Source organism: Oculina patagonica, chromosome 12 (genome assembly GCF_052425735.1).
Source record: "Oculina patagonica isolate OP01 chromosome 12, crgOcupat, whole genome shotgun sequence".
NCBI lineage: Eukaryota > Metazoa > Cnidaria > Anthozoa > Scleractinia > Oculinidae > Oculina > Oculina patagonica.
The window spans coordinates 7,963,831-7,983,949 of NC_135769.1; the positions used below are offsets into that span (position 1 = coordinate 7,963,831).

Consider the following 20,119-nt stretch of genomic DNA (forward strand, 5'->3'; position numbering starts at 1 on the left):
GATACAGGAGGCTGAATTTCGGGGTTAAGCTAAAATCAAGGGTTCTTTTTTACCCGATTACTAATAGGTGTCCCTCCGACTACGGATAAAAAGTCAAGTAAGTAGACTTTGCTTTAAATTTGCCAGTTTGTTATTTGTTATTTCACTTGTTTTAGAATTCACATGATGGCCAAGAAGGTCAACTATATCAGATATTCCTTCATAATAAAATGACACGTTTTTAATATATGTTAGCGAAATTTAATTTTGTGAAGAAAGTGGCAGAGAAAAGTATAGAAAATTTACAATGACCATGCGTTGTTTCGATTCTTTCTAACGTTAGTTCTCTTCATCCAGGTTCCAATCATACCATTACTTATGTGTCCACATCGATTGGAATCCTGGTAGCACTAGCCCTGATTACTGGCTTACTGATTAAGTACTGTGTGTTCTCCAAGAAAGGAATTTCTTCGCCTCCAGGTTGGTAGCTCGCTTACGATTAAGACCTGTAACTATTTTAATTGCGTTAACTAGCTAGAAAAGTTCGTGAAGACGAGTTTAATGAGCGATATTTTAAAAAGGTAAGAATTTGTTTGTAACGTACAACTTACTACTGACTCTAAAAGAAATAGGTATAAAAACATAAAAAAACGTTACAATTAACCAAAAGAAAGAACATTTCAAAGTCGACAATGGGGAATAAGCCCTACGGTAAGTACATTAACCTTTTTTATCAATGCAAATTAAATTGCTTAGGAGTTAACTTCTGACGAAGATGTTTTAAGGCAGATGACACTTCGCCACATTGCCTTTTGGAGGGTGCTCTGTAATAAAGAGTAAACACTCCGAATGTCAGTTAAATACAACAAATTTCATCTCCCGTATTGGAAAATGGAATTTAAACGTCCTCCCTGTACAATTTTTTATGTTGACGCCATTCTTAGCTCAACAGATCAAGACAGACGTGATCATCCGGCGCATGTCAGACTTAGCAAAGTTAAATCCCACGATTCCCCAATCCCTCCCAAACGAAGTCTTGTTTCAACGTCTTAAATGGCATATGCGGTATTCCAGATCTTTAGATGGTAGACCATTTCTCGGAGTTTCAGTCATCCTAAGACACTTCAGTGGTTCTTTTATGCTGGCCACCTAGCTGTCTTTTTCACAGCACGAGAGAAGGCGTCTGTTTTGACTTAACGTTATCTAGATTTCGATACCTTCCAGCCCCTACAAAAAGATTTGAGGAATATGTTTCCTTGGGTGAACAAAAAAATAGTCAAATATGTCCAACATATGAGCTAAGGCAGACCTACGATGAGTTATTAACGGTTTCAATTAAGGTTTGTTTCTTTTTATCTTTATACAGAATTCAAATACCACGCTTTTATAATATATAGCCAAGAGGATTCCCAGTGGGTGAGCGGAACACTCCTTTCATTACTTGAAGAGAAGCATCATTTAAAGTGCTGTATTCACTACAGAGACTTTACACCTGGAAAGCCTTTCCAGGAGTGCATGGCAGAAAACGTCTACAGCAGCCACAAAATCATAGCAGTGTTATCAAGCAACTTTTTGAAGAGTAATTACTGTAGCTACGAACTCAACATCGCCAAATACCGACTTCTAAACAGACAAGACGACAGTCTGGTTATTATAAGGATCGATAAAGAATCGGAGTGCCGCAGGCTTCCTCGAGAGTTAAGAAAAAGAAATTTCATCGATTATTCTAATTCACTGGAAAGGCCTCAGTGGGAAAGCAGACTGCTTAGGTTTCTCAATTTGCAAAATGATTCCAGTAAACAAGGTGTCATAGCAGAGCAGACTGAATGTGAAAACACCGTTGGTGATAGTGAAGTTGTTATAAATAACGTTAGTAGTCCTAGAAGTGAAGATTTGATTAATGATGACACAGAGATGTACATTGTTACGGAACAGGAAACAATGTTATAAACTCGAGCTCTTTTGCGAGCAACATTGATAGTTAAGTGATTCGAGTAAAGTAATAGTAAGGTGAACATTGATCGTAAAGTGAATCAAAGAAGCAAAAGTTAAAGTTTTAACACAGTCATATTTTATCCTTACACTAACAATACTTGTCCATAAATTTCACAAAGCAAGATTTATCTTAATATATAGATTTAGGCAAGCCTAAAAGCGGAGCTCCCCGGTTATATGCCCTTTACATTTTTTTTAGAATGATTTTTTATTCGTGTTATTTTCTTTATATATATTATGTATTGTTTTTCACCATGAACAACAGCACCAAATAAAAGTAAAAATAGTTGATCAATGAAAAGCGGATGATCATCTAGCAGTTTGTGCATAACCTCCCAAAGATATATAAACTCTCAAAGAGAAACTAGAACAAAGAAAGCGTTGCTCTAGAAAATATCCATACACCCACCATAACTGGTATGTTATAGCTGTACATAGCATACAACTGGAAAGTTTTGCATGTAGCTTGTCCCACCCCCACCCCCACCCCCTCAAACGGGGGCCCTATTGGAACAGTGACAGTATTATTTCCCGATACTATAAATAACAACAAATAACTAATCTGTGAGACACACCCACAAAACAAAACAGCTGTGTTTAATGTTTTATTATTTAATGACTGAGTTCGGTTTTGGTGAAGTAAAAATTTGCCTATGAATAACATATATTTTATCAGTTATTATTGTATTGCAACATGTGAGATTAATTTAGAGATTGATGAACTGTGTATCTCATTATCATGATTACTGTTCTTCACAGTGTGGGCACTGGGAATTAAATGTTTGGGTAGGTAAAGCCTGCTGTTGAGCCAAGTGGCTCATCAGGCTGGAGCGTAACCAGGTTTCTGCAGCATTATTAAGCGGCTAGGAGTATTTCTACTCCCCCTGGATGGGATGCTAGTCCATCGCAGGGTTAACCCCCCCCCCCCTCCCCCAGCAGTAAATAAGCCGGTACCCATTTATACACCTGGGTGAAGAGAAGAACTATGAGAGTAAAGTGTCTTGCCTAAGAACGCAACGTAGTGCCCGGGCCAGGTCTCGAACCCGGACCGCTCGATCCGGAGTCCAGCACAATAACCATTAGGTCACCAAACCTCCCACAAAGGTTTGGGTAGTCGGATGATTTTTATATTGTGTTGTCAGAGATCCCTTAAGAAATACGTACATGGATGAGCCTTATCTGGCTCTATTTCATTAACTTTAAAATTACACCTGACCACATAAATTGTATTTCACACAGAGTACATAAGTATTAGTTGTACATGCAATGAAGAAATAATATATTCTGATTGTTCATTTATCTCTCTCTCTCTGTGTCTGCAACTCTCTGTGGAAATTCTGCTACTCGTGTTAACCCTGAAAAAGGGAAAATAACAGATACCATTTTGTTGATGATCATTGACATCAAATGAATATTTATAATTTTAATTGAATTTATTCAGAACATTATACAGATACATAAAAAAGAGAGTTATTTTTCCAATTTTTGCATGGGCCAGGGAATGTGTTGGGGGATACATGTATGTTTAGAACCAAAAAGTCCTTTCAGAGTGAGTGTGTCAGCAAAACCTTTTTTACCTACTGAAGCACAGGCTTCCCAAGCTCAAAAGTCGTCCTTTCGATGTGTTTTTAGAGCCCTTCGGGCGGCCGACTCTACATACGTGGTGTATGCGACAGCTTGTGTATATAGAGAAATGTATGGGAAAATCACGGATTCTCTAAAATCGGGTAAATAATTATCTATTTTGAAATAAAGTTTACCTTCCTTAAATGTGTCGCTTACTTGTGTCTTGTGCCGAATTTGAAGCCATTCCGATGCCATTTAGCGAAGTTATTCGAAGTCGTTGTCTCCCCTTCTAACGACTTCGTATAACTTATCTAAATGGCGTCGGAATGGCTTCGAATTCGGCACAAGACACAAGTAAGCGACACATTTGAGGTAGATAAACTTTATTTCAAAATAAATAGTTATTTACCCGATTTTAGAGAATCCGTGATTTTCCCATACATTTCTCTATATACACAAGCTGTTGCATACACCACGTATGTAGAGTCGGCCGCCCGAAGGGCTCTAAAAACACATCAAAAAGACGACTTTTGAGCTTGGGAAGCCTGTGACTGAAGACACTAATAGTGCTATCAAAAAGACCCGGCACATGGCGAGGCTTTGATGAATGTTTTGGGGTGTGAAACACCGGCTTAATTCAAGAGTTCCCTACAAAATGATGTGTCTTTTGAGACTCTTATAATTATTTATCTCTGACAGGTGCTGTTGAAAGTACTGTGATTAAGTCCAGGAAAGCTTACATATTCTCCCTAAAACTTTTATCAGGGATGTAGCTAAGAAAACACTTAGCCGGTTCATCAACACGCCCAGCTGGCTTTTCTGGCCTAAACAGCTTTAAAATTTTACTAAGTCTTTGTGTTCACGTAAAATTTCAGCTGAGTTTAAGTTCTATTTCTACATTTGCCTGGTACCACAACAAGACAATTTATGTTAAGTTAGGGCTTGAGCTTATTAGCTATTAAGGTTTAATTAAGGTATTAACAAAAGGAATTCAAACACAACAGGTCAATTTGCACTTCTCCCACAAAATCATTACAAGTATTCCGGTATTTTGTCGGGTCAGGTAGCAGATCTTGTTGGTTCTTTGCCCTCATACCCCTCCTCCACGGTGGGGGAGGGGTGCATTGCATGAACAACGAAAACATTTTACTTGAACAATAAAAACATTTTATGTACATGTGCTGTTACATATAAATTGTGTATATTAAATTCCTCAATTGAACGAGGATTTTAGGGAAATATACAATGTAAACTTACCAAGGGGTTAAAACGCATACCATTTTTCACACCCAATAGTTTTACACTTGAAAAACAAGTTTCATGCACTAATTAACAATTGGTTCATGCTTTAGCGTGCTCCATCGAGTTATGGAGCACGCGGGAAGTTTGGAGAGCATGAAAGAAGCGTAAGAGTTGCCCGAGGCGATAGCCGAGGGCAACTCTAGCTTCTTGAGTGCTCTCCAAACTTCCCAAGTGCTCCATAACTCGATGGAGCACAGCTAAAAGCATGAACCAATTGTTTTATAACATTGCCGGTGGAATTGTGCATCAAAACCGGCCGGCCGCAGGAAAAAAACTGTGTTTATTGTGTGCAGTGTGAGAACATTAAAACTTAGCGGTCGAGCAATAAATTACACATGTACAAGTTTACACGATTGGAGCAGTTTATGTCAAGTGGCTGATAAATTGACTAAGTTTATACGGTGGCAGAGCGAAGGAAAAAAAATGACGAAAAAAGCAAATGCTGCTGTTGATTCTGAGGTTAGTTTTTTGCTGAATTAAAATTAAAATGTTTACTCCCGAGTGGAAGAAAATTAAAACAAAACAACACGAACAGCCGAACAGATTCCAAGGGTTAAAAGAGTAAAAACATTCGGTTCCATGCTTAGTTTTAAGTATTTTTGTGGTCCGATTTTATTTGTAATTGATGTAAATAAACATTTATTTTTGAAAACGGTAGTTGAATGAAGCGCCCGATGAATTAAATTTTTCCCGAGCGGCAAAATCACAACAGAGCCGTAGACGCTTTGGTGTAATGCTTAAAACGCGAAAACTTTCGTCAGGCAGCTAGTTTTTAGTGCCATCGAGCTGTTGTCATTCATGGTTGGCCCATCCTTCCACGTTAGGGCCGTGAAAAAATGATTTTTGTCCTTCGAGACTCGCACGTTTATAGTTGTTGTTGTTTGAATGAAGAAAAGCACACAAACAACTTTGACGGCAAAATCGAATTTATTTTCTCTTTCGCTCTCCGTCTCGTAATAAGAAACAGCTTACCTTGTAGCTCGTATCCTTGGAAAAATCTTGAAAGGATTCACTTTTCATATTCCGAAGATAATATGTCATCGCTTTCGCAAAACACAGCGTATGAGCTTTTAAGGCTCAGTGAGATTTTCACTAGTCGATTACGTCATCAGCGTGCTCCAACGGGATTTTGAGCATGCTTACGTATACTGAATTTGATTGCACGGCTCTGCTAGCTATGTTATAATGTGTCATGGAGCTTCTTTAATATCTAGCTAAAGAAAGGTATAAGCTGACACTTATGTAATGATTACCTGCATCACCAATTTCACTAACTGCACCCCTTGACTGTTTTCCCTGCACTTAATGTTCCCAACCCATGAAGTCAAAACAAGACAACAAGTTCAGTGGGAGAAAAGGGGTAAGGGATGAAGTGCTCGAGTTGCCAATCAGAATCATCAATAGAAATCATGCAGGGTACATGTATCTCAGGTTAGTTGGTTGGCAACGAGAGACTGGAATCCTCTCCTTCCTTTCAGGAAGCCCTAGTTCCCAAGAAACTGGGGTCCTAATCTCTAGGACCCTTGGGAACAAACACAACCACATGCCCTGGTTCCCAAGAAACTGGGGTCCTAATCTCTAGGACCCTTGGGAACGTTCCCAAGAAACTGGGGTCCTAATCTCTAGGACCCTTGGGAACAAACACAACCACATGCCCTGGTTCCCAAGAAACTGGGGTCCTAATCTCTAGGACCCTTGGGAACAATCACAACAACCAACAACAGCAACAGTGGGGGGCCCCACTATAAGGGGAAAGCTGACCCTGTGAGGCTATGGGGCAAAAGGGCGAATGGTACAGAGCACTTCATCCCCTCCCGTGGTTTATTAACTATAAGAAAAGACAATGCTTAATTAAGATGGTCTAAAGCTATTGAAGAAGTTCAGAAGAGACAGTAATCGAATAACAGAATGGTCGAGTTGATACATGCCAGCTCGACACAAAAGCTAACGGTTACATGTATATCAATATCTCAAAAGCAGACACATTGCTCAAGTCCAACAGCTCTAAGCCTGAGCTAGCATACAAAATGATAACAATATAAAAAACAATGTTTCTGTAAGCAGGCATGCTGCTTAAGTCCATCAGCTCTAAACGTAAGTAAGCATACAAAATGGAAATAATAATTATTAGAATAATGTCTATAAATGTGGGCTTGCTTCTTTAGTCCATCAGCTATGGCTAACGTTTAAAAATAATAATAGTAATATAATAAACACCCTTAACATAGCCGGATATGTGCGTAGAACTAAAACATTGCCTACATTTTTACAATTACTAAGCTAAAAGAGAACCAAAGAGGGTTGGGTGGGTGGGAATTATTGTGAAAACTCTTTTAGGGAGCTCAGAGAATTTGAAGTAAAACTACTCAAGTCTAGATAAAACCGCATGGCCTTGATTGACATAATAGAAAAGGGGCGATGTGATTGGCCAGCCCGAATAGCGCATCACACTCAGAAGTGAGTTTGACCTTTGAATGTAACGCAAGAGTGATAGTCTTGCAGCATATTGCGTGACAGATCTGCGTATTTGAATAGAGTGATCTTATGACTTCTCTGAACTCCTTTCATGGTTGTCACATTAACTTTAATTTATATTACATGTAAATTGGCATTTATATTACATATAAATTTGCTTTAATGTTCCCAACCCATGAAGTCAAAACAAGACAACAAGTTCAGTGGGAGAAAAGGGGTAAGGGATGAAGTGCTCGAGTTGCCAATCAGAATCATCAATAGAAATCATGCAGGGTACATGTATCTCAGGTTAGTTGGTTGGCAACGAGAGACTGGAATCCTCTCCTTCCTTTCAGGAAGCCCTAGTTCATTGCTGACCTACGAAACATGGCAGGAAGGCAGAACTCACACAAGAATCAATCAGGGTAGAAGGTGCGAAAAATAAGGCGTATTTGAACAATTAAGACACTTGCTACACAGACATGCATTCATTGTAGATAGAGTAGCTCCTGTTGGATTCATCCTTGTGCCACTAAACTTGGCAGGCTTGAAATGGTTCAATGCTTCTGCATGAACAAAGTAATGTATTTACTACAAAGCAAAATTTTATGTTTTGATCCTAGAATCCTCACTTTTGTATTTCCTGTGACATACTCCCGTAGAAAGTCCTGTTATTGTATTTTATGTCAGGGCCGTTCCTAGGCAATTTTAGAGGTAGCAAAGGCAGGTACGCCCCTGTATGTCTTGGATCAAATTCTTGCTACAATAATATTGTTAAATTTCCCCTTGAGTTATAACCTATTTTTTGTTAAAAATTTTATGGCAGTGACAATGGCACCTTTAAATACCTCAAATTTCTTGCATTAAATGTAAAAACTGTTTACATTTTTAGAATCTTCATAAAGTATTCTATAAGCTGAGAACTTTCGTTGCTTTGAGTTGTTATTTGTCCTATTTTTACTTTAGTGACAAGGAACGAGAATTCACCACCCTAGCCTCCAGCAGAGCTAAGTTTATGTCGCTCTTCCTCAACTTTGAGCAGCCAAATTATAAAGGGTCTCGTCTACTCAGGTATTAAGACATGACTTCGAACATTACAGAAGATAACAATAGCGAATTCCACCGGTATCTTGTAATTTCCAGCCCTTTAGGCTTTTCGACGGCTGGTGGAAACGGCAGCCTGCAAATTGCTCTAAGTTTCGTTTGTTTTCATATTGAAATCTCATTTAACGCCGGTCTAATATAACGCAAAATAGAATCAGCTTATAAATATTATACTTAGCTTTTAGCAAGCTCCTGGATTCCACTTGGCCAAGATGCACCCGAGGGAAATCCGGATTGCTTGTCCAATTTTTTACTGACCACTTTCGGCGGGAGAGAAGGCGGCGCACTAGACGAGGCTTGAAAGACATTCACGACGGCCTTGACCCTTGTTGACTGTTCTCCGGCTTGACAAGAGAATAGTATATTCTAGTTGAAGAAATCGTCTTGTTCTTTATAAGTCGTTCATTCACATTGAGCTTACATAATCTCGGGCAAACGAAGGCATGTTGTCTCCACCATACAAATAATGTTTTTGTGAGGTTAATGCTTTTTGCTGTAGTGTCGGGTTTAGCCGCGGTTTGGAGACCACAGGACCTTGAAGCCGAGTCGGTAGAGTGGCCATATTCCGGTAGAGGTAATCTGTTCTGTGTGTGTATATCAAGTTCCTGAGTTGCTGGACCGAATACCTGTTCAGTAGTGCGAGGCCTTCGACAGATCGTCGGCACATTTATCTTCGAACGACAGAATAAAATGTGTAAAACCGGAACGTAGTTCGTGGGCAGATACCAGGATAACTCATAAAGTACTGATGGAGCGATGTTGAAGCGAAAAACAATCGAAGGATATCACAGCAATAATAATTATTGTGAAAACTCTTTTAGGGAGCTCAGAGAATTTGAAGTAAAACTACTCAAGTCTAGATAAAACCGCATGGCCTTGATTGACATAATAGAAAAGGGGCGATGTGATTGGCCAGCCCGAATAGCGCATCACACTCAGAAGTGAGTTTGACCTTTGAATGTAACGCAAGAGTGATAGTCTTGCAGCATATTGCGTGACAGATCTGCGTATTTGAATAGAGTGATCTTATGACTTCTCTGAACTCCTTTCATGGTTGTCACATTAACTTTAATTTATATTACATGTAAATTGGCATTTATATTACATATAAATTTGCTTGAAAACAAAATTTATACATATCAAAAACCTGTAAAATTCTTAACTTGCATCCTGGCAAAAAGTATGGAAATCCTAACAGCAAGTTTTAGAAAGACAACAGATTTACCAAAATAAATGATAACTTCAAACTGCATCTTACACCCTCCATAAATACTTCTCACTGAAATTGACCTCAAAAATCTTGTTGTACATGTAAATAAATAATACATGTATGTATTATTTACTTTTAATTATATAATCCTCGAGTCATCGCAGACAGGCCCATTTTGAACTTATTTTTTTCACGATCAAAAACTAATCCTACTTCTCTTGTAGAAAAAAAGTTGGCAAAAATATTTGATTTAGTCACTGCTTTAAGTTGGAAAACTTTGAAAGGCTTAAAGAATTGTACGAGTCATGTGCAACCTTCCAGAAAGCAATGCTCATAGCCACAGGGCTAAAAAAGTACCCTCTGATTATCTGGGGCAAGTAGATTTTTCTGTCAAGCAATTAATTTTTCGTGCCTGTTTGCGTAATTTAGGTTAAAAGGCCCAGGCAAGTCGTCTACATGTAAATTATACAGTCACAAGTTTACTAAGAAACATAATCATGCACAGTCCTAGGCAAGCAAAATTTGAGAGCTGCTTGTTAACCACAGGGCAATCTGGAATTTATTTTTTTCCAAGCCCTTATCCTACATTATAACTTCAGGATCAGCTTGGTTGTTATAACTTAAGAAAATTTCATGATCTTTCGCATAACATTTTAGAATCTGTGCTATATTCTTTTATGTACCATATTTATTCGATTAAACGCCACGGCGTTTATTTAATTTTTCGTGATTCGAGTGCGGCGTTTATTAGAGGAAAGCGTTTATACAAGGGCGGCGTTCATTTAAAATTCAATTTATTTCTTGTAAACAATAGTATGGTAACTGAACATTTAAATTTAAAAAAAAAAACAGAAACATGTTTTAGTGCATGCCTGAAAAGTTAATTTCAATACCTTAAAACCTTGTTACAATCAAGAAAAATATTTTTTTTGGCCTGCTCAAGCTTGATTATTACTGCATTTGCTTTCCGAGTCTGTTATTCGAATGAATGCTGCATCATCATGATGCAGCGTTTATTTGAGGGCGACGTTTATTAATATTTCTGTTCTAATATGTAGCGCTCATTCGAGGGAGGCGTTTAATTGATTAAATACAGTAAGTTATAAAAATATGAAAAAACTAATTTATTTATTCTGAGAAAGGCTGTAAAATCAGATAAGAAATACAAAACTTTCACAAAACGTTTTCACTCATAACATTCATATGATAAAAATATAAAAACTAAAATAAGGAAGACTAACAAAGTTCTCAGTGAAAAATAACAGAGGTCATGGAGAAACTATATTTCGCTAAGACTCTCAGCTAGCAATGTCCCCTATACAGTATGGGGCCCAGTTCTCGGCCACTTTGTGTTCAACGCGTTTTTTCACGCCTCAGTTGAATTAAAACAAAAAGTTATTTACATCCAGCGATAGATTTACATTTGCGATAGACTGATTCTTGTGCTCTAAGTATCGTTAGTTTGATCCTTCAACATGCTATAGAAAGCTCACACGTCGAGTTTACGCGGAGGTAGGTTAATTTGTTTTCCCGAAATCTTGTTTGTTTACGGCTCCTTGAAATTCTTGGATGCAGTTAAATTCGTACTTTATCCGAAAGCCCCAACCAAAAGAGCTAATTTTTTTGCATGTGAAACGTAAAATAATTCAGCTTTCTGCTTAAGTTAACTTTTCGTTGATTCTTTGTATTTTGTTGGTCTTAATTTACTTCGGAATTTTTCCGTGCGACTTTTGCGTATTTGCCAATTCTCGGCCACCCTGCTCGCTATCACAGCTTAGCGCTTGGTTTTTAATATAATTTCATCTACTGCAGCCAGAATAAAAGAAAGAAATGTTTTAAAAATAAAGTTCAATTAAATCTCTAAGTTTTGAGCTAACTCTTGTCTTGTTTATTATCAGGACGTAACAAATCGATAATTCCGATACTCGATAAAAATCAATAAAAATCGATAAACATCGATAAGTAATTAACTAATTAGCATCGAAAATCGATCAAAACCAATGACCCAATTCTTTGTGATTATCGATTTTGATCGATATCACGAATTAAAGTTCGATTAGTAACGATTGCATTCGAAAAGTATCGATCGCGTTCGATTAGTACGATTTCAAACGATTTGTATCGATTTCGATCGGAAATATCGGAGAAGAAAAGCTACCGTCTTTGCGTGTTCAATCAATCCTGAAGTGTGACGCTGAAAGAAATGCAGTCGCTTCGCCTACAAGTTGTTTTGCTAACGGCCAGTCAGGTCAGTTCGGCAACGTTTATTTTCGAACGAAGAATAAAACATGGTCAATCTTATAAAACAAAGAATATCAGAATATGTATACGCGATGTAACCTAAGACGTTCGTCAGCGACACAAATCGTGTGATTATCGATTTTGATCGATTTTCGATACTAATTAGTTAATTATTTATCGAAAAATATCAACTAATATCGATTTATCGATTAGGTTTCCGATGATCGATTTCGATCGATTTGTTACGTCCTGTTATTATTTCTACAACACCTTACTCTTTCAAGACCCTTCCACTGCAAAGTAAACCATCTAAATGCATTGGTCACACAACACAATTCTGCGGTTTTGCAAGAACCTGCAAAAAGCCTCATAAAAATATTTTGCGATCGATATAACATAAATAAGTTTACAGAGTGATTTTATGACTGTGAAAATTAATTGAGCCTTTTTATACGGAAATTACGCATAAGCTTTTTGGTGGCCGAGAACTGGGCCCACAAAAGGGGATTTTATTTTTATTATTGTTCGGGATAATTAATTATTAACCGGTCGATAGCTTTACACCAAAAAGCTGAATAATGTAGAAAGCTCTGGGAGAAATTTCAAGTTTCTTTGGTTATTCTGAGAAAAGAAATACTAGTTTACGTCTATAGTGGCCGAGAACTGGGCCCCATACTGTATTGCATCTGACTCGACCACATTCTTACAAATTTTCATGTAAATTTTGTTCTCTACTTGTTCTGTACTCTTTCCAACGTTTAAAAGTGGTGTGTTCTTCCTACTTCGGTGATTTAACTACAGAATAAACAAATTAACGCGGATAGGAAAAACCAGAAGTAAGGTATGCTTTGAATACAACTCGTGTTTAAGACAAAACGAATTTCAGTTCATTAAGTCTATGTCCTTGTTTGACATACCGGTACACGACTGAGAGCTAGAACCCAGCTTCGTTTAAAAATGATGTACAGTGTATTAGGTTGAATGCTGGTTAATCTAAATACCAAAGACTTTTCTAATCTGTTAAAAAATGAACACCAATAGCTCACCTTGTTTTCGTAAAGGAATGTTGTCTTTGACCGTCTTTGCTTCAAACTCACCAAGAAGCTTGGAAGATTTTCCATTTCGATCGGCCACAATCTTTACTCCTCTACTAACTATGGTTGTCATCGCGGGTGAAACGAGGAATATATCCAGAAATAATGTATCTGTAATAAACTGTCTTTAAAACTGAGTTCTTTGTGTGCTTTTCAATCGAGGAGTCTTCATGCTTAGTAGTGAACTCATGCGTACGCTTGGTAAATCGGCATGCTGTGAGATTGTTTCCTGACTTTTCACACAGCGGACTTCCTCAAGTTAGTCTCCCCTTCATGTAATTCTAACATTGTCAACAAGAGCTAAGAATGATTTTTTTTCCCTCGCGTTTAAAACTTCCTACTATATAAAGCTTAGCTGAGTAGAAATCGTTTTTAAAAAACGTTTTTGCTAAGGCCTTGATAGTAATGATTTTTCCCGCCAAAAGACGCGGGTTGCCACCGGAGCCTACCTCGTTCCCAGGCCTAATCCGTGCGTACGGACGGACGTACGTACGTACGCGACAACCAAAATTTCTCGGTTCGATAGGATACCATTTGCCCTGTCTGTTCCCTTGTACCCGCATGTTACCAATGGAGCTACGCTACGCGCCTTCGGCGCGTGGAGCTCCGCTATAAATAATTCTTTTACTAAACGGCTAAATGCTGGTTTCCTCTGGTCATAAGCATTGGCTTTAGCACAAGCATGCGGCATAAGCGCGAGAAAGTTACATAGGCATAAGCATTAGGATAAGAACAAAAAATTGTCCTTTCTTCTAACTTCAACCCTATCCAGACCTGTGGAGGGGGGGCGACGGAAAGTGCCCGCGCTGACTTTGAACGCTAATAACTTTTTCAATATTCAACCAAACGCTGCCAAACTTTGCGACTATATCTAAAATTTATCTGGGAAAAATTTGGTAGTATAGGGTGCTAGGTCAGGAACTTGACGTCACCATGGCAACGGCAGTTTGACAGGCATGTTTTCCCAAATTTGTAAGTTTCGTGTTTTTATTAATAAAAAAAACCTTAATGCAATTATTTTCACCTTTTTACGGATTTTAAGCACAGTTTTATTAATTTTGAGTACTTTGCAGTAATTTTGGGCGGTTTTCTGACGTTTTGGAAAAATTTCGAAATCCAATATGGCGGCTGTGTCACGTGATATGATGTCATCATCCCACGTGACGTATACCAAAAGTTAGATTTTCGGACATACTATATATCCTGTAAGTTTCATTGTGATTGCTTAAATATTCTGGAAGTTACGGAGGGGGGGGGGGGGGGGCGGAATCCGCCCCCCTCCCCGGTCTGAAAAGATCCAAAAAAGCCCGGTCTGAATATGGTTAAAAAAAAGATTAAAATTTCCACCTGGCTACAAATACGTCGATAAAGGATTAATGTTCATCTAGCTCAAGCCTGTTGAATGTCTCCTATTCCCCTTAACCAAAAGTAAGATTTTTATTACTAAAGTTAGAAGTCAAATGTTAATCTTAAACTGATTGAGCCTGATATTGAAAGCAAACAAAGATACAGCTCTCTTGAAAGCAAATTGAAACAATTCTGTGTGCTTGACGGCTAATTTAATTCAAATAAACGTTTATGTGCTGCTGTCATTTATGTATATTAAATTTACCCAAACCATAGTCTCATAATATTTTATTAATGATATGTGGCTTTAGACGAAAGCCACTAGAAACAAGTCTATTTCATTAAGCAAGAATTCCCATCACACAGACAAGCAGACAGACCGGCATATGAGGCGGTATCAATCTCTACTTCCGTAGCCAAAGCTCTGAGAATCAATTCCGCTCTCCAGTGTAAACGCTGTAAAAAAGAAAAGGAACACTTGTTTCTCCCCTGTCTTCCCGAAGATGACATCTCTATAGGCTGGTTCTCATATGATCGCCCCGATCGTCTCTGTCGCTTCTGTCGTTTGCAAAGTCTGATTTGATTGGAGCAGGCAAACTTTTTGAAGCGACAGAAGCGACAGAGACGATCGGGACGATCATATGAGAACCAGGCTTATGACTCCACCACCTCACTACCTGAAAGAATTTTTCTAACTGCATTTATAATTGGATCGTAATGGAATACATGTTCCGCTGTTTTCACATGAGAAAATAACACACAAAAATTAACAGCTAGATCGCGCTTTACACGTACTGATCAACAACACAGTGGGAATTATACTGCAACTGCAACTTTCAGAAGGAATCGGTGAGTAAAATAAAACAACTGATAACTAAATAATATTTTTAATACTTGTTAAAAATATATATGCGAATAAATAAATATGGACTACAATTATGTTACCCCAAATATATTGAAGCCATTTGAATTACATCAGCTTAACAGTTTCAAGTGTGTGCGCTAAATTAAATAAAACTAAAATAACGCCATATACTTTAGAAACTTTACACCTGGTTTTTAAACACTTTGAACACGTCTAAATGCCCTTACAAAGACTGCAACTTCACGTACTGAATAAGTAAACAATTACTGTAAACTACGAATTCTGAAAGAAAACTTACTGGTTGAATTGTGTAAGCGTTTGGAGCGTGTAGTCAGAATTGAGAGGTTAAAATCAGCAATGAATTGTTCAGTATGAACTAGTAGTAAAAATAGATAGTCATGCAGATAGCAATTAAAATATAAATATTCCAAAGAGACACGCCGCTTTTATCACGAGCAGATTAATCAAAGACAAAAGACATAATTAGCATTAAATTAAACGCACAAACACAGTTCGTTGTGAGTAGAATTTTTCTTTCCCAGAATTTCCGTCCCATGTATACGAAGATAAAATTAAATAATGCTTTGTGTATCGAAATGCATCAAGACATATTGCAAGTATTAAGGAATACTTAACCAAGAGGTCTTCCTACATGGTGAAGAGCAGAAAAAAATCGATTTATTTACCTAATACAGACGCTTTCAAAGACATCAGTGACATCTCAAACCACTAAACTAGCTAGCCGGGATAATCATTACAAGCACAGACCAAAAGTAGAATACTCAACAAAATCGATCGATATTTAAGGCATAGATACTGATCAATTGTTTATTTATTTTCATTATATAGATGCGAGTGTTTTACTGGAAAATAGACCACTGAAAAAAATTCATGCGAAACTAAACCCGGAATACTTTCCATATCCTCACTAGTAAGGATATCGATGACGTCATTTCCCGTCATTGCATGACTGCCAAACTTTACCAAACGCCAGCTGAAAGATGTCGAGAAAAAAGTTTAGTTCATTGAAGCCGACATTACAATATTCACTAAGAAATAGCCAAATACAAACATAAAGAAATGAAAAAACTCTATATAACTTAAAACAATACAATGAGTTTCTTGGAAAGTATATCAAAGGAGAGATATTTAAAATTCAAGCCGACGAGTTGCAACAGTTGACATATCAAAGGTTTGTTCTTTCAATTTAATTCCTTTTAGTTTTCGTTATAAAAATATTATAAAAAGAACACGTTGTGTCTTGTAACAAAAAAAAGCAATATCATACTCGCCTTTTGACACTTGAATGTTTAACAATTATTCACCGAAGTGTAGGTGAAAAGCGATGGTATCCGGACTTTGTTTAACCAATCAGAGCGCGCGAAAAGCACTGTTCACTGGTATATGACTACTACTTTTTTGAAAGCCTTGATTCTTATATAAGTAATTGCTCACAACAGTTGCACGCGTTTCTTTTGAAATAAACCAAAACAATAGCAAAGGACAGTAAATTACTAACCATTTTTCGTTCAGCTTTAAATTTTTTCTAATATTATTTTGAACTAACAATACTATTGATTTAATTTATGATTTTTTTTTTGTTTATAGGCTTGATGATGTCTTTTAGTTTTACCTTGTTGTTTGGTCTGACGGTTATGGCGCAGATGGTGTCATGCAGTCGAATAGGTAAGTTATGAACTGTCTATTCCACTTAATATTATACGTCCTCTTGACTCGTCCCCAGTCGTCTCTTTTGCGAAAATTGCGAGACACAAAGGATGATGGGAAGGAGGTAAGGTCTCTCTCGCTTCTCTTCTTCCTTCCCATGATTCCATCCGTGTTCAGCAGTCGACTCAAGGCGGACTCAAAGGACGACTGAGGACGAGTCAAATACGCCCTCTGTGATTGACTGGAATCATAGGTAATTAGGGCAAACATTTCAAGATATTCAATGCTTTTATTATAGAAGTCCATTGTCAAAACATTTTCCTACATTTGATATAAGTTCACTATCTGTTCAACAACCGACAGCTCGTTTTCAACTAAATTGCTTTATATTTAAAACGCAAACCATAAGAAACCAGGGCCCGATTCTTAGTGCACGCACCAGGGACCCCTTTTCACCATATAAACGAAGACGCTTTGAGCTCAAGTAACTAATCCCTTAATTAGTTTCACACATTCCATTGCGCACCTAGAGTGTGTACACAAATCCATCTGTCAGATCATCTGTCAGCGTTGTCGATTTCCTCGCCTGACGCAAAAGCCAGAACTTCATAGTTAATATATCGCCAGCTAGCTGAACGTAAATTGGATCATACTATTTTTGGCAAATATTAGTTTTCGCGGCAGATATGAATTTGGAAACCACAGGAGTACCCGACGAGAAAATTTTCAAAATCGATTGGTCGTTGCCGGAAACGATTACTGGACACCAAATAAGTGATTAACGGTTAATAATTAACCACCGTAGGAAAATAAAATCCGCTCTTCAGAGCCAGCTAGCAGTAGATACCTAATTCTAGTTGCCAGCCAGGATCACTTTCAAATATTTTTTCCCAGCCAGAGAACTTATGCGAAGCAGGTTTTTCCAGCGAGTTTTACCTAATTCTGATTGCCAGCCAGTATCAATTTCAGATATTTTTTCCCAGCCAGCGCACTTATGCGAAGCAGGTTTTTCCTGAATCCCATTTTTGTCAGCCATGAAAATTGTATTAAAATAGTTTCCCACTTAATAAAATAGCATCAAAGATACAAGTTTACCTTACTGTTTTGATGAAAATTTTGTATACATTTTACTAACCTGCGCCAAAGCCTGCGCCATCTTGTTTTGATCTCGCGCAAAACATGCGCCACCTTGTTTTGATCTTGCGCGAAAACCGCGCACGTGAAAACGCCTACGGTTGAGCCGATCGACGCTGTCACTGTATCTGTTTACATGATACCGAGACGAAATTCAAGTCATTCCGGAATGAGTCAATTCCGGCTTTCATTCCGGAATGAAATTTTCGTTCTGGAATGGCTTTTCATTCTGGTCACGTGTAAACACAAAACGAATTTCGTTCCGAGATGAAACTGCATCTCATGAAACCGCATACGGAGGCCACAGTTTGAACTTAGAGCGAAAAAATGTAAAAGCATTTACTGTTTAGCCCAAAGAAGCAGCCCTATGGTCAAATTGCTCACAATTAAACATGTTTGCGCGAAACATGCGCCATCTTGTTTTTATCTCGCGCGAAAACCACGCACGTCAAAACGCCTTAGGTTGAGCCGGTCGACTCTGTCATGTGAATGCAGAACGAACTTCATTCTGGAACGAGTTTCGTTCCGGAATGAAAATCACTCCGGAATCATGTAAACAGGCCCTTAGAAGCACAGCGGTTATGTGACCCAGTAATAAGTTGTCAAAAGTACAGTTTCAATACTATGATGATGTGTTTGTTGGATAGGGAAACCATGTCCACCTGGAAAGAAGACAGATGATCCTCAAGGCCGTTGTTGTGTTTTTCCATTCGTGTATAAGGGAGTGTCTTACGATTCCTGCACCAGTATTAATCATAATAAGTTGTGGTGTTCGTTTGATGCCGTCTACGCTGGACAATGGGCTAACTGCTGTAAGCTCTGCTCTATATTTAATACCTTAAGGTTACTATTGTTAGCGGCTACTAATTTTAGCGATATTAGCGAGTTGGGCAAAAATCTCTAAATTTAGTGCTCGCTAAAATTTGTGTCAGTCTAATTTAATACTCGTTAAATTTAAGTACTCCCTCCCACCCCAAGAAACAAAATTAAATATAGACGCCATTAGCGTATTAGTTTGTGATTTAATATAAGGTTAAGCATGACGATTAAGGAAAACGGCAAAAATTTGCCGTCTCTATTCAGTTGTGTGTAGAGTAGAGTGAAATTATTTGTATTTGCAATGAATAGTAGGAGACGTTATTCCAGTTTTGTGTGCTTTATTTACGGATTAGAAGAAAAGAACTCAGCCAAAATGGAAATTTACTAGCATTATTTATCCAAGCCTACGTGTTTCACAGTAGAGGTATGCGATGTTGAGCAGTGTATCGTGATTTGTCTTTGTTTTGCAGTTGTAGTTGTATAACAGTTCATTTAGGTTGAACGTTTGCTTGGCTTGCGAGATTCCGAAACACAAATCGTAAAAATCAAGATTCCGAGATCAGATTTACTTTTTGAGAGCTCGGTTCGTAGAAACTAGTTTATTAACGAAGATTTTGAGACTCGCCTAAAATTTGCGACACTTACTGTATTTTAAGGGCTATTCTATACTCCTGCATGTGTTTTTCCGTCGGGAAAATAGATCGAAAGCGCAAGATAAAAAATATCACGAGTCGCGAATAAAATGATTATTCAAAGTCGCGTATATGCAAATCAAGTAAGGCCGGTTTACACAGTACAATGTACGATTTTTCGGCTCGATTTGACCCACATTTTATAAGAAAATAAGCCCGACAGATTTTAGAAATCAGTCCGATTTTCAACCTTCCTTCGAACGGACGAAGCGCAGCGGTAAATTTGCTAAACCAAATCAACCCGCAAATCGTAGCATGTAAACCGGTCTTTATGAAATCAGGAATGAATCCTGACGGATATGTTTATAACTGTTCTTTTATTCGCTGTTATAGTTATTTTTCACTAATTAGGTTTTAATAGGATATTTTCTTCAGGTTGAAAGAAAAGTCATTAAAACTTATAGCGTTGACGGCTACAAGACATGTTTCCAGCTCTCTTGGTGAAGATATCGTCTCTGCTCGAAACAATAGATTCACACCAAGCGCGTTGCTAATCCCCCATTAATGTTCCCAACCCGTGAAATCAAGACAAGACAATCAATGGGAGAAAAGGGGTAAGGGATGAAGTGCTCGAGGTGCCAATCACCTTCACTCGACTCCTTCTCAGGAGCATAGGCCATCAACGGTCTCTCTCCATAGCCTCCTGTCC

General features: G+C 38.0%; 2 protein-coding genes and 1 long non-coding RNA gene across 3 annotated transcripts in view; 2 read left to right on the forward strand and 1 right to left on the reverse strand.

Moving 5' to 3' along the window:
- LOC144633375 (matrix metalloproteinase-9-like) overlaps positions 1-18,863 on the forward strand; it is a 51,189-nt gene extending 32,326 nt beyond the window's left edge. The window contains exon 4 of the mRNA XM_078492256.1: positions 18,607-18,863. Coding sequence (XP_078348382.1) covers positions 18,607-18,863 — 257 coding nt within the window. The remainder of the gene's footprint in view (positions 1-18,606) is intronic.
- LOC144633320 (toll-like receptor 2) lies at positions 65-2,101 on the forward strand. Its single transcript, XM_078492203.1, has 3 exons — positions 65-97; positions 337-459; positions 1,346-2,101. The coding sequence occupies exon 3, from the start codon at positions 1,495-1,497 to the stop codon at positions 1,927-1,929; it is 435 nt and encodes a 144-aa protein (XP_078348329.1). The 5' UTR covers positions 65-97; positions 337-459; positions 1,346-1,494; the 3' UTR covers positions 1,930-2,101.
- On the reverse strand, positions 2,651-13,268 carry LOC144633336 (uncharacterized). Its single transcript, XR_013567033.1, has 3 exons — positions 12,898-13,268; positions 6,096-6,143; positions 2,651-3,329 (listed from the first exon to the last, which is right to left on the reverse strand). It is a non-coding gene; the product is annotated as an uncharacterized LOC144633336 (long non-coding RNA).
- Positions 18,864-20,119: the final 1,256 nt, after the last annotated feature.

Excerpts from the sequence above, each read along its gene's own strand:
- LOC144633320 (XM_078492203.1), top strand. The coding sequence starts at position 1,495 with ATGGCAGAAAACGTCTACAGCAGCCACAAAATCATAGCAGTGTTATCA.